The sequence below is a fragment of the Acromyrmex echinatior genome, chromosome 2 (assembly GCF_024713525.1).
Source record: "Acromyrmex echinatior isolate Ae372 chromosome 2, ASM2471352v2, whole genome shotgun sequence".
In the NCBI taxonomy this organism is placed as follows: Eukaryota; Metazoa; Arthropoda; class Insecta; order Hymenoptera; family Formicidae; genus Acromyrmex; species Acromyrmex echinatior.
The window spans coordinates 25,173,964-25,188,965 of NC_141853.1; the positions used below are offsets into that span (position 1 = coordinate 25,173,964).

General features: G+C 36.4%; 2 protein-coding genes across 10 annotated transcripts; one reads left to right on the top strand and one right to left on the bottom strand.

Moving 5' to 3' along the window:
• Nucleotides 1-909: 909 nt before the first annotated feature.
• On the bottom strand, nucleotides 910-5,447 carry LOC105150514 (putative E3 ubiquitin-protein ligase RNF144A). The gene is made up of 4 exons (XM_011063685.2): nucleotides 3,876-5,447; nucleotides 3,470-3,632; nucleotides 3,032-3,354; nucleotides 910-2,903 (listed from the first exon to the last, which is right to left on the bottom strand). Exons 1-4 carry the CDS (start codon nucleotides 4,563-4,565, stop codon nucleotides 2,667-2,669), a joined length of 1,413 nt encoding a protein of 470 aa, XP_011061987.1. The 5' UTR covers nucleotides 4,566-5,447; the 3' UTR covers nucleotides 910-2,666.
• Nucleotides 5,448-5,807: 360 nt separating this feature from the next.
• On the top strand, nucleotides 5,808-14,984 carry LOC105150461 (histone-lysine N-methyltransferase SETMAR-like). 9 transcript variants are annotated; one of them, XM_087403436.1, is made up of 8 exons: nucleotides 5,833-6,965; nucleotides 7,303-7,768; nucleotides 8,299-8,358; nucleotides 8,486-8,650; nucleotides 8,732-8,886; nucleotides 10,299-10,486; nucleotides 11,148-11,704; nucleotides 12,829-14,984. In XM_087403436.1, the coding sequence occupies exon 8, from the start codon at nucleotides 14,061-14,063 to the stop codon at nucleotides 14,670-14,672; it is 612 nt and encodes a 203-aa protein (XP_087259562.1). In that variant the 5' UTR covers nucleotides 5,833-6,965; nucleotides 7,303-7,768; nucleotides 8,299-8,358; nucleotides 8,486-8,650; nucleotides 8,732-8,886; nucleotides 10,299-10,486; nucleotides 11,148-11,704; nucleotides 12,829-14,060; the 3' UTR covers nucleotides 14,673-14,984. The 9 variants fall into 9 exon arrangements, with proteins under 9 accessions (XP_087259567.1, XP_087259566.1, XP_087259565.1 ...); XM_087403441.1 differs by having other exon boundaries at nucleotides 5,808-6,965; nucleotides 7,303-7,377; nucleotides 8,486-8,886; XM_087403439.1 differs by lacking the exons at nucleotides 8,486-8,650; nucleotides 8,732-8,886 and having other exon boundaries at nucleotides 5,813-6,965; nucleotides 7,303-7,377; nucleotides 7,663-7,768.
• Nucleotides 14,985-15,002: the final 18 nt, after the last annotated feature.

Sequence of the window (15,002 nt, forward strand, 5' to 3'; positions counted from 1 at the left end):
GCCTTAAACCGATGCGTTATTTTATTTCCTTGTTATCTATCATTTATAAATTTCTGATCTTTATAGCTGCTTTCTCCTTATAACATTTCCTCGTATTTTTCATCCTCTCTTCCGCCCTCCAAACTATATACTTATCTAATTCGACTAGGAAGAACGCAGCTAAAGATCTCGAATCAACAAACATAATATCTTTAGATTCTTTATTTTGACCTTTTCCTATTAAATTCTGTACTAATTCCCCCCCCCCCCCCTCTTGTGAAGCGCCTAGGAAGATTTCTTCGTGAGCCGTTCTCGACAGGCGGCTTTGTACAAATATCATGGTGGGGAAAAGTAGAAACGGTAAGGAGTTTGGCAGCTTCCCTTCCTCCTCCACTCCGCAGGTTTGAGAGATATGTTAAATTAACGGTACAATTTTAACGTTCATGATATTATAGTAATGGCATTTACTGCCGATACAAAAATACAACTCACAGGAAGATAAAAAAATTGCGACTAGCACGGCAGAAATATTTTTTTTAGATCAAATGACGGCCGCGAAGCAAATAGAGCTATCGTCCTTTTTTTATCAATTAAAATCTCGCACGCTAGACACGAGTAGAAATAATTTATGCCGCATTTCTCGGTTTTGACGTCATCGATATCGATTGGCCGACCTTGAGCAATTTCTTTCTCCATTTTGTACGAGATTCTGTACATACATGTATACACATCTCATTAATATTTAACGAATTCTTGTTTTTTTTTCTTGTGCACGCGTCCGCGCGTGCGAAAGGTCTAAGGCGAATTTTTGGAAGTTCCTTCTATCATCAGCTACTGCAACTTAATATTGATTGATTGGAGAATAAAGAACGGCTCGGTAAAAAAAAAAAAGAGTTCAAAGAGATAAACGTGGAGAGTGTACAGAGTTACTCCTAGTTCATTGTATTTTTATTTTTTTCAACATGAGTGCACACACACACTCAAATGCATAATTATACACGTACACAAACGCGTGTATCTTCATATTTACATGCGATATTAATAATACAACAAATGTGAGATATTTTAACAGTTTTCTGACGTAAAATAATGAAAGTCAACTACACAGAAACTTATACGTAACGCAATCGTCCGCTGAACTCTGTACCATACTTGCGAGAAATGCATATATTTTTTGTTCAAATGTAACATCTTTCCACATTTTGTTACTTAAGCATTCACATTTTACTATATATACAAAATACCACATATATTTATTACATAATCACATATATGTGTGTAAATATATATATATATATATATATATACTTGTTCTGTTGTTTCCTTGATATTTTATTGTATCATTTATTTTTTTGCATTGAGAATCTGTTTGTTTTTTCTTGAAGATAATATATACTATTGTCCAAAATTGATTATTCATATCCGTGACCTTCATTAATCAATAATCTAAATTTCACTTATAATGCATAGGTAATTATTATGAATGTAATTAACACGTTTCGATGCGAATTTACTTCGTCGCGGATTTCGAGCTCCTGGAAGTAATTTCAGGAGAATCTCGCAATCACATGGCACATATTGATTTATAGATTCTTAATGTCAAACGTTAACTGCACAGCTCACGCATCGATTGATAATGATAACGTGTTTTTAAATACATATTAACAACATTCTCTCGATTTCAATGATAAAATTCATAATCGCACGAGATAGATCTTCTTGTATGTAACAGCTATTTTTACTCACTATATGCTTTTATCGTTCTAAAATAATATACATGTAATATACATGTGTGTGCGATTAAATCACCAAACATAAAAGCATCCACAAATTAAAATAACAAGAATATTGTACAAACTAATACTTCACATAATCATTCGTTTTATTATAAAAATGTAGATGTGAACCTTGCACGGTAGTTCGATGTGGGCACACATATAGATATACACACACTGTAATATTTTAAAATATAAATTTTAATTTAATTATGTTATACATAATGTAAAAATAAAAAAAAATCAAATGATCTATTGGTGTCTTGTTATCATTGTTTTACAAGGGCAACAAGAAAATAAGCTCACATTCTGATAAATAGCAACAAATATACAATTATGATATACAACACAAATTGTTTTTATAACATTCGGTTGTAGCATACTTTGCGCGGCAGTATAAGAAATCTATCATCCGAAATATATGTAAATTCTGGAATGTTCATGTATTCATTATGAGTATTTGTTAATTATTAGATTTGCTTAAATCACATAATTAATGACGAGTCATCACAAAAATAATCTTTTTTTATAAAAGTAATCATCATAAAAAACTTATTAAGTGACAATATAAAAATAAATGTATATCAGGAGAACAAACATGTTGTAACTACAAAGTGCAACATCTCTTATTCTGTCCAAACAATATCTAAATAAAATATGAATATAGATATTAATCACACGATATGCTCTATCTCTTCTCTCTTGAATAAGATATACATTCTTGCCCTTTTATGTACCTTCTAGTAAGGCGCACAAAAAATAAAATAAAACATAAACTTAACAAAATGCAATGTATATCTATATAAGTTGCCAATTATATTGTCTCCCATGCATGGAAGTCTAGGAAGAGTGCTTATATTTTACTTCAAATAAACAATTAAGCGAAAATCTATTGAAAAGGTTTGGAAGGTCCTATGTCGTCGTGTCGCCTTCCTCTTGTTCGAGTCTGGAAGAGCCGCAAACACGGCATTTACAGCATACAATGCAAGGTGCTGCTAATAATAGTAAGGGCGATGCGACAAGTAGAAGTAGGCCAAAACCAGCGAAGATCCCGATAACTTGCGTTCGATGCCATATCACGGACGCACGTGAATGTCCCAATTTATTCTTACATGGTCCCTTGTCGTAATGTCGCAACAGAAAGTCATCCTACGCATTAATAATTTAAAAATCAATTTGCGTCTTATGCCAAGCATTCTCATATATAAAGGAACAGTTTACGTTTCACAAGGTTTACGTTTTAACCGCATACTTCCTTTACCGCTTCGAATACTTACATCTAAGGATGCTAGGCAGTACCAGCAAAACACGTGTTTACATCTTTTGCACATCATTTGAGCACAACCTTCATCCTTTTCTATCGGCACAGAACACATGGGACAACATTTAATGTGATCGCTACCGAACGGTATTCCTAATGGAAGATCTGAACAGGGCCCGTTATGCCAAGGCTCGCGACATATTGAACAGAAATCTGTGGAGCAGTTGGGACAGTGAACAGGACCTAAAGGAGAGCCGCTTCCACTGTTGCCATTTATCGAACATATTGTTTCACAACCCGCTCGTGGACACCATGCACGTCCTTTATCCATCGACACATCTGCATACAAAATTATATTGATTGTATTAAAGTGTTTAGTACGGTGTCAATTATCTTGTGTGGACGACTACACTTTTACATCTAACTGAATAGATACAGAATCCATATTGCCTACCTCTATTTAAACGAAACTTGCAATGCTTCTCCACAAGTTCTGTGTTGACAAGGCTTGATATCTCCTTCAATGATAGTATAGCGCCATGATCACACTGAGCATCAGGACAACTAATCTCATACGCGCCTTCCTCAATCTCAAATTCTACATAGGCACGCATGCACTAAAAGTCATTAAAAAACAAAATAAGTATCTTTCTAATACACATCCTTCCTAAACAACTTCCTGGACAACGATCTAAAACCTTAAGGATTCCGCATAATAAAAGGAACAGAAAACAGACAATAAGAATTATCAAGCTATCAGAAACTGTAGATAACAATACATGATTTCTGATAGGTTGAAATTCTTATTCTCTGTTCTCTGTTCCCTGTTCCTTTTATTGTGCAGAGCCCCTTAGACTTACATCTTTACAATAGGAACAACCGCATCCTTCAATTTTAAATGTTTTGGAGAGAGAAGTGTCAACAAGACATAATTTACAAAATATCCGTCCAATTGTCTGCTGTGAGCCTGCAGGAACAAAATTGCCAGCGGCCAAACTGTAACGCGAACTGGATGCCAAGGACAACAGGCTGGAGCAGCGGGAGCAAACTCTGCTGCGATTTATGGGTCTTCCCTCGAGTGCCGAGGTGCTCAATCCTACGGCGGTCTCGCATTTCCTTAGGGCGCCAGGACCCAGATTTATCCAACTGCCACCGCGTGCTTCTAGACTTGCGCTACTCTCAGGACGTAAGAGAGGCGCGTCTGCTTCTCTACCTGGTACTGTCCTCTCTGTCAGGGAGAGATTCACCACACTGGCCTCCTTGCGTATCAGGGGTAATCTGATGCCACTGAGCTTGACCTTCTCGATTTTCTTCTGGCTAGCCACTAGCTTAGTAGGAGGAGTGACAGATGTGACCGAACTGGTCGCTGTACCCATGTCCATCAGTGGTGCCCGTCGTAAGACGAGCGAGTGTAGACTAGGCATCCCCTGGATGTCACTGCCAGTTACAGACGACGAGGAAGCCTGCGTTCGCTGATCCCCGCTCGGGGGACTGCTTCCTTCCGCGCCCGTCGTCGTCGTTCGCTCGCCGCTGATAGTAAGGGAACGCATGAACCCGGATAATCATATATACATGACGGACTCGCAAGGTTTACCGTGGTGTAGCTGCTCGAATGTCGATGGACTCTCACGCTGCTCGTCATAATCTCCGCCGTTCGAGCGTCACGTACTGCACAGACTCTACGTGCTGTGCGTCAAGCTTCTGAAACGGCACTGTCGTTGAACCATCTTATTTCCAAGTGTCGTAACGGCTTTTCACACCTGCACTGTTTGATGTTACATTTAGTATTCCAAGATTCGGTGTTCGTCTGCTGATCTCACTACGACGTACGGAACACCCACAACAGCTGATCGTCCTCAGTGTCTCGAGACAGAGGGAGACAGATAGAAAGAGAAAGATAGAAAGAAGCAGGAAGGGAGAGGGGGAGGGGAGAGAGAGAGAGAGAGAGAGAGATAGCGCGCCCTTGCGAGGTAAACGTCGGCGTGAAGGAGTAAAACTGGAGTAAACGAGCTGCTTGGCGAATGTGCCGAACGACGTAATAACCGTGATGTGCGCCCGAAACACGACGACGCGGATGACGGTCGCGCTACCGCACGTCGTAACCAACGCTTCTCTTCTTCGCCAACGGTCGTTGCTAATGATCCGTTACTGTTACCGTCACCGTCATCGTCATCGTCGCCGTCGCTTTCATTGCGTGTGTCCACGGTATACGAAACGCATCCCACTCCGCCGTCTCCGCCGTGTCGCCTGTGTTAGCGCGCCACAGTCTTCGCTAACATTCTCACCTTCACTGTCGCGTACACTACTGTACATGACAACGATGACGACACTGGACGACACGAGCAATGCGCACACGCATACAGGCCACTGCAGGCCCATACGCGCGAGCGCGGGCGCGCCGCGCGCGTTCATAAATTATCTGCTGAGCCGCGATAGTACTCTTCCACCCCCGCTTCCTCATTCGTTTTCCTTTCTCGTCGAGATCGGTCATCGGCGGAGAACGCTACGATCACGGATGATATAGATGTATAATGAGCCATCCACGCGATTAGCGTAACCGCTTCTATTTTACCGTTATCACAATCTCCGCAGCTACTAGCTACCAATTATGATTATCAGCCATATTCTTTTAAAAGAATAATTAATAAGAAAATAATTAATTTAATTTTATATTTATAAAATTATATTTTAATAAGAGTTGTTAATAAAAATTACATCCTAGGAATTATTTTGTTAAATACCTACTTAAGGGGGCTTTCTGAAACCGTCTATATTATCAATTAAAACCATATAATTTTGTATAACTGTTACTTTTTCCCTCTTTTACAAATTTGATTGAAAATCCTCTTTCAAGATTAAAGTAGTCCGCAAAAGTAGATGCATTAATCCAGATCTACAATAAGCGTTTTAAGTCAAAGGATATGGTCAACGCGATGCATCAAATGCTTCAAAGCATTTGTAGCAAGACCACAGCCTAAGTAAGTTATAATAGTACATGTACTATTATAACAAATCTTTTTCTTTTTATATTTTATATTTTTATGTCAAAGTTTACTTCGATATCCGAAAATTCCAACGTCCCAGTCAGAAATGATAATGGAATCGACATCGATTAAACTGCGTTCGCGAACTTCACTCATATACAATAAATGTAGAAAGCCTTGAGTCATAAGAAATTGAATCACAGTTGAATATGAAAAAAATTAATCAAACATAATTAAGTTCATGATTAAATTGATTTCTTATTACACAATTAGATCTCCAGGGGTACATTCCAAAACTCGATTCCGAATAACAGAGTTAACTCTACGCCGTTCCAAAACGCGAGGTAACTGACCATATGGGCGGAGTCTACTCGTTTCAAAAATATAAGTAACCCTATCTCGAGTTCATGGAGTCAACTTCATGAACTCTGTTTCCGAGATAGATTAAAAGAGTAAAGGCTTAAACACAATAGGCACAGGGAACAGGGAATTACGCACCGTCCAATGAGAACTCCGGGATATAAGTTCGATACATAACCTATCTAATACAAACGTACCACTACAAAGATGCATGAAGTCCATGAGACAAAAAATGCGGCATAGGGAATAGGAACAATTTTCCGACGCGTTGGAATTTTATTGCCTGTTTCCTGTTCCTTCTTGACTAATGTTTTTTAAGGTTATATTTTCATTCGTGAATTTAGTTTTGACAAAATTCAATTGAATTGACATTTAATCACGATTATTGTCAGAAAAGAAAATTTCACGATTCACTGGAGGATAGCAATTTCGAAGATGTAGAGAACTTTGATACAGAACATTTGACATAAGATCAAAAATATGGGGACGAGCTTTTAATAGATTTGATTCGATCTAGGCATTTCTTTATGATTAAAAGATTAAAGAATTTCGAGATACTGAAAGAAAATGCATGGGCAGAGATGGCTTCTATTTTAGGAATTTCAGGTATGCACATTACAATTTAACTAAATATGTTTTTTAAATAATTTTTCCAATATTTAAGTAAATATATTAAATATTACTTTTTAATATACTTTATTAACTTACTATTTAATATAAATAAATTATTTAAATAGTTCTAATTACATATTTACTTAAATCAATTAATGTCTTTTGCTAGCATATGTATTAGTATCAAAAGCAAATTAATATTCAGATCAGATGTTTATTTATACTCTTCTTGTTAAAAATATTTTTTTCTGAAATGTCTAATGTTATATATAAATATCTAATATTACAATTTATGAATGATGACAATATTTTATATATTATGTAATTTTAGATTGTCAAACACGTTGGACACGTCTTCGTCAACGCTTCAGTAAGGAGAGGCAACTACGAGAAAATGAAACAAGAAGTAGGGCAAGAAAATAAGACAAAAATGGATTCTATTTGACAATTTAAATTTTTTAGAGAAGATTACTCCAAGAAGATTAATTTTATGTTTTATAAGAATTATTACAGACTTTTACTTGAATATATCTTATAAATATTGAGTCATCTAAAAAGTATCCGCGGTTTTTTGTCACTAGATGTATGTTGATGGTCTTATATCTAGTGACAAAGTACCACGGATACTTTTTAGATGACCCAATATACATCTTATAAGCTTTGTATACATATATTATTTTCATGATTTCAGGACTTGTTCTAATATTGCCGAAAAAATTAATTCGTGTATGAATATCTAATCTTTTATAGAAAAGTCTGCACAAAAGGAAACGTATGATGAAATATATGATGATAACGTTAGTGATAAGCAAAAATTTATTTATTTTTTTAATAAACTAGTTTATTATACAATGAATATAATCATTATGATGTTGTAACAATATCAGTAGAAATGTATAGAACATTTTATTTTAAAAAAGTCTTTGTATTTTTTCTTAATATATTTAGAACATGTATTCATATATCTACTATGGCACATTTACATTTTGATACATTTAACATATATCTCATATTTGAATTTCTAATATGTTGACCATCAACACCATCTAGTGATAAAAAACCGCGGATACTTTTTAGATGACCCAATATATTATAGCTTAAAGACTGGTTATATTCAATGTGTACAGGGTTGGCCATATTCGACGAAAAGATCTGGGCAACACTGTAACTTTTGACAGAGATGTTAGATCGAGTAACGACGTTTCCCATGATTGAAAAAAAAAACATCTTTCCATCGAATATGGCCAACCCTGTATATTCAAACCATACATTGTAAATTATTTGAAATGTATGAATACAATTTACAAAATTTACTACTTATTTTTAGATGGAATACAACTCTGTAAATAGGCAGTTTAATTTATGCAACAGTAGATCAGAAATGAGTGTAAGTACTATACATTTGTAATATGAAATTGAACAAGTGCGTGCGTGTATGTGTGTACAGTAAGTCAAGTAAGAGCGTGGTCGAGTTAATTTATAAAAAACTGTGTTGTACCATTTTATGTTATTAGGCCTTGAGATAGGTTCGAATAGTTTCGTACGATATATCTAAACCTTTCTGCTTCAATTTTGCTTATCCTTGACATAGTGTTAAGCCAGGATTTCACGAAAACAGAACTTCACTATTTTTTTATCGTCTTTTTTGTCCACTTTGCATATCGAGCGTTTACGTTCCGGTAAATCATCGACATTTTTTGCCATATTATATCGCTGCATCCATTTCTGTACGAATGATTTCGACTTTTTCATATATTTAGCAGCCGCTAATTGTGACATTTTTGGACCTTTCGGATGAGTGCAGAAGAACACAGCGTGATGCGTATTTGGTACTCATGGCGCTTAAGAATGAGTGATTCTCTTAAGAAAGTTGAATGACAACTGAATCTTTCTTGATAATGCATCAAGGACAAAGGTACCCTCTATGGATTCATGATAGATTTAGGGCGATATCTTTTATTAGCTTTGAGTAAGGCTCTCTTACTTGACTTACTGTATGTATATATATATATATATATATATATATATATATATATATATATATATGTTTGAGATCGGTAATTCGAAAAAAAAGGTAAGAATTCTTTCGGTCGACCGACAGTAATTGTTATTGAACGCACGCACAAGGCGAGCTCGTGATTTCATCTCGAGCCTGACATTAAGCCTCGTCAAAGTCAGGGATTCATTGTTCTTTAGTCTTTTCATAACAATTCGGTTCACGCAAACAGGCACCGGCAACGGACCATCGAAAGTTCTAGAACAATTCAATTCGTGCACGCGAGCGCCGCGCTCCGACGAATACGTCACGCGCTGTCACCAATCCCGCGTACGGATTTTCTGTCGCGCATGACTGTTACGTTGAACGTCGTTGGAAAAGAATCGAAAGCGCCAATCAATTTTGTACAACCAATGCCACGTGATAATTACGATTGTGGCAAAATTTAATTGGATTTCTTCCAAGAAGAAAGCCCAGACCGAAAGCAATAAATGATTCGATCTCGCCGTCCCTCAGGGCAGATTGCTTAGATAGTTTACATCGCTTACACCGTTTAGAGTTCTTAGAGTCATAATCTCGCTTCGTAAAATCGCCGTGCTAACCGCTTAGTGAAACGAATCTTTCGAGAAGTGCCGAGAAAATCGCCGAGATTTTCCATTACCGCAATACTAAAATATCATTTGGTAAAGGTGACCGCATTCAATATTCTGTTAATCTAATATTTAATTAATTATATTTTTTGACTCTGTAACTGATCATATTAAAGAAAATTCTTTTGTTAAATTACAAAGAAACGGAGTTCTCTTTACTGTCGCGTATCATATCAACCTTGTGCTGTTTTCTCACTCGAACCTTTCCGCGCGGTGCGCTCTCGCACATTTTCTGGTCCTTCGAGCCGGATTTGAAATAGCGAGAAAGACAGTTAGACAAACGCCGCATCACTCTAAAATTCACGTCATCACTCTCGCTTTGATTCGCTCTCGCACAATATATATATATATATATATATATATATATATATATATATATATATATATTGGGTCATCTAAAAAGTATCCGCGGTTTTTTATCACTAGATGTGTGTTGATGGTACTTTGTCACTAGATATATGACCATCAACACACATCTAGTGACAAAAAACCGCGGATACTTTTTAGATGATCCAATATTAACTGTCTTTCTCATTTAAAAAACTTTATTATTAACATAATATATGATCTGTATATATAATATACAGATCATAATGACTTCATCTCCCTTACTTTTTCATGTTCCAAATTTGTTCAACTCAAGTAACGTACTCTGACTTATTCTTTTCTCCACTATTCCAGGTTCTTTAGAGTTGGCAGAGTCGAGTTTTGGAACGCAGTTGAGAAATGGCAGTGAAATCGATATCGAATCGACATCGATTCAATATCAATTTGATGATTTCGACGTGGAATTGATATCGATGTCGATTTCATTGTAATTTTTCATTGGATTCGGGCTAATTGGTTAATTTTTGACGATTTTAGATTTAGTAGGTATAGTTTTACATTCGTTGTATTATACCTACTACATTCACTACACCTGGGCATTGTTAGTTTTCGCAATATGTGTAAATGTTGAACGCAATATAATGTTGAATTTATACAAAATAGAGACTTTTCTCAAATGAAAACAACAATGAAGACATCTTCCCCAAATGATTTCTATCGATTCATAAAACACATTAAATAAAATTGCTGTTTGCTAACTTGACGCATGATAAAAAAATTGTTAATGACAAGAAAAATACTATTATCAACTCAAATGTTTAAATACTTTTTCTAAATTTCCTCAAACAATACCCAAATTATGTAGACATAAATAAGCCCGGATCTTCATACGAGCAACAGCTCTGATTGAACGCTCACCGAATGCTGATTGAAAAAACGGGCGATGGGGATAAATTTTATCCCCACAATCGGCTTTTCACTAATCTGCATTTGGTGTCAAAGCGCTGTTGCCCATATGAGGATCCGAGTTAAATCAGAAATATTCAATTTGCCTGCTATCTTGTCAGTAATGCTAATCTGTTGTCCTTCATTCATGATCGATCGCACGGCCAACAATAGAGCGCACCAATCAATTTCTTCTATTCAAATAACTATCATTATGTGACATAATCTAAAGAATCTAAGCAACTTCGTTTTTAATAGGTGTTTACGCACGGCGGATAAACATGGCGGTCGTTTAGGGGTCAGATCAAAAGTACCGACACAGAATGAATCAACTGTTTCTACCTATACTGTGCCTTAAGGAATTGACTAATCATAGTCGATTAAGATACAATTTCATGGTGTCGCAGTGATAAATTAGAGTCCCTCTAGTAAGAGTTAAAGTCATAAAGAGCACCGATCTCTGATTGGTCAGATTTCGAGTCCCTTTAAATGCCGCCATTTGCAGATATTTTCGATGGGGTAGTGAATCTGTAAATTGTTATGAACAACTGTTTCATGATGTAGGAGGCGCGAAATCGAACTGTCAACTTGAAATTGTACTGTTTCCGGCCAGTACCTGACACTTGACAATGGCGTCCTTTCGATCTTATATCTTAACTCTTATTAGAGGAACTTTAGAATAAATGATCACGTGACTGAATTCTCCCTCAATTTGCCCACTTTCTTATCGCCAGCGACACTGTTAAAAAGTTGGATTAATCCAACTTTTAGCGACATAGCTCTTATGCAAAGATTTAAACGTGGAACAGCAAGATGTAAGTATAATAAGGGTATTTACTTAAGTTATATTCCAAAACATTCCGAGAAAAATTTTATTCGAAATATATACAGGGTGTCATGAATATACGGCCCCACTCGTTCCGAGCAGTTAGAGCGGACTAAACTGAGTAGAAAAGTCCTCTATCATTTTGCAATACTCGCAATAATTAACGAGATATTAACGTTTAAAGATAGCTAAATACGCGCGTACACCCAATTTACTATTGCCGAAGATATGGCTTACCGAGCGCACGGCGCGCGGACCGCGGGAGCGAGAATGGCCTAGCAGGCGCGTCGCGCCGTTCGAGCTTAGAGGTTCTACCTGCTCGGGACGAGTGAGGCCGTATATTCATAACACCCTGTAAAACATGTAATGTATACTACAGTATTTCGAATAAAATTTTCCTCAGAGAGGACGTTTTAGAATGTAGCCTTACATATATGGATGTCATCGCAAAACTTGATAAAAATATACTCATTCGATACATTTTCATTCGAAATGAGAGAATGTATTAGTAGAATTAAGTAGAAAAATATGACAGCGATTATTCAGGTTAGAAAAACGAGTTTTCTTTATCTGAATAGTTATTAGAGCTACGTAATATAAACATCACTCGAGTGTCCTCGTATATTATCTTATTATCCAATGTTAAACGCAAAGATAAAATGATACATGGGAGCATTCGGGTAATATTTCCGAACATAGCCCAACTCCAACATTTAATAATTCATTTCGTGAAGCATACCATCATGTTTTCTGCCAGATTCTTTCATTTTGAGTGAAAATGTGTTGAATAAATATATTTTTATCAAATTTCGTAGTGATGCTCATATTCTAAATAATTATCATAATAAATAAATAAATACAAATTTATCAATAAAAAAATTTGTTACTTGAGATTTTACCTTATTTAATTCTGATTATTTTTATTTTTATTTTTATCTCCAATTTCATTTATACTAACTTTTCTTTATGATCATTCATACCTATTTATATTATACCAATTTAATTATTGTATTATTAAATTATTATTATTTATTATTATTATTTAATTATTATATTATTATTTAATTATTGTATTATTTGTTATTATTTGCGATAATTTCATGAAATTTTCAGATGGCTGTTGTACATAACTTGTGATCATATGTAAAATAATTATAGATGAAAAGAGCATTTCGACTTATGAGTATATGGAAGCATATAATGACTATATGGAAGCATATATAGTTATTCGTTGATAATTTTTTAATAATAATTTTTTTTTAATCCATCCATTCACGTCACCTTTCAAATAAACGATCAACCTAAAATCTCTTTATATTTTCTTTTTAAATTTATACATTCATTAATGCATACTGTTAGTCTATTTTGTCGTAGTTTCGTTTTATTTTTATTGTGCACAATCGCATCAACTTGATAGGTCCAGTCGTAATACTATTTTTGACATTTTGGACTTCACAACTCTTTACACAATACAATTAATATAATTACCGTCAAAAATTTATCACTGCTAGCCCATTTATATGAGCGATATTTGAGATTAGCATCAAGAGACACTTGGCTCGCGCCAAGTCAGCGCGCAGCGCGAGACCGCCCTGTGTCTTTTACGCGAGTCAGCGAGTTGCAAACGAGTTGTCAGAAATTATTGGTTTTTTTTAATAAAAGCTGGACCGATCGAGTTCTGAATATGAGTTCAATCGACAGCTTGGGTCCGAATTATATAATAAGCATTTATTTTACCTCTACGTGTCCTACAAACGGAGATATCGTGATGCGAAATGTCAAAATTTTTATGTAAAATACGAAGCGCTCTTTCCCCCTCCTTGCGTCGCCACTCGACTGTGGGCCGTCCTACGAATTCGCGCGGCGCGGCTTAACCGCATATTGGCTTAGACATTTCCTTTTTTAATTCAAAAACTACAGCGAGTATCTCAAAATGGCATAAGAATTTTTTGTTTCCTTTGATCCATTCTCCATCCCCAATGTGGCCCCGACTCATCTTAAGAAATACCCTGTATATGTACTACATGGGCTGAAAAGTCCCGGGATTTTTCAATAGGTGGTGCCACTAGAAAATGAACATGATTCATTTCGAGAGATTCATCTGTCACTAGTTTATGTATGAAGTTTCATGACATTTCGTTCATTCGTTTACAAGCTACGGTCGTTTAAGTGGCGTTACTTTCGCCTTCGTAAAAAAAATGGAAAAACAGGAATATCGCATCTTGATCAAACATTGTTTTTTGATGGGAAAAACTTCTGAACAATCATTGAAATGGTTGCAGAAATGTTATCCCACATCTGCTCTTTCGAGAACAACAGTTTATTGGTGATTTAGTGAATTTAAAATGGGTCGTACAAGCACCGAAGACGCACCTCGTTCTGGAAGGCTAAAAGAGGCTACGAATGCGGAAATCGCAAAGCAAGTGCATCGAATCGTTTTGAGTGATCGTAAAGTGAAGTTGCGCGAGTTAACTGAGGTCGTGGGCATCTCAAAAGAACGGGCGGGATACATTTTGCACGATGTTTTGGAGATGAAAAAGTTATCGGCACGATGGGTGCCGCGTTTGCTGATCATCGACCAAAAACAGCAGCGCGTTGATGATTCAATGGTCGGTTTGGCGTTGTTGCAGCGTAATCGAACGGACTTTTTTCGACGTTTTGTGACAATGGATGAAACGTGGGTCCATTACCATACGCCTGAGTCCAATAGGCAGTCTGCAGAGTGGCTGAAAAGTCACGAAAGCCGACCAAAGCGGCCAAAAGACCAACGCTCGGCTGGGAAGGTTATGGTCTCCGTTTTTTGGGATGCGCATGGCATAATCTTCATCGATTACCTGCAGAAGGGAAGAACAATTACGGGAGAGTATTATGCAGCGTTATTGGACAAACTGAACGACGAAATAAAGAAAAAAACGGTCCCATATGGCGAAGAAAAAAGTTCTGTACCATTACGATAACGCACCGTCACACACGTTCTTGAAAGCGATGGTCAAATTGGACCAATTACGATTCGAATTGGTTGCTCACCCACCATATTCTCCAGACTTGGCCCCCAGCGACTATTATCTGTTCCCAAACTTCAAGCGGTGGCTCTAGGGAAAGAGATTCACATCGAATGAAGAAGTCATCGCGGAAACCGAGGCGTATTTCGAAGGCTTGGACGTTTCGTACTATAGAAAGGGCATCGAAATGTTGAAAAATCGCTATACCAAGTGTATCGCCCTCGAAGGCAATTATGTTGAGGAATAAATATAACTTTACACAAAAAACGCTTGTTTTCATTAAAA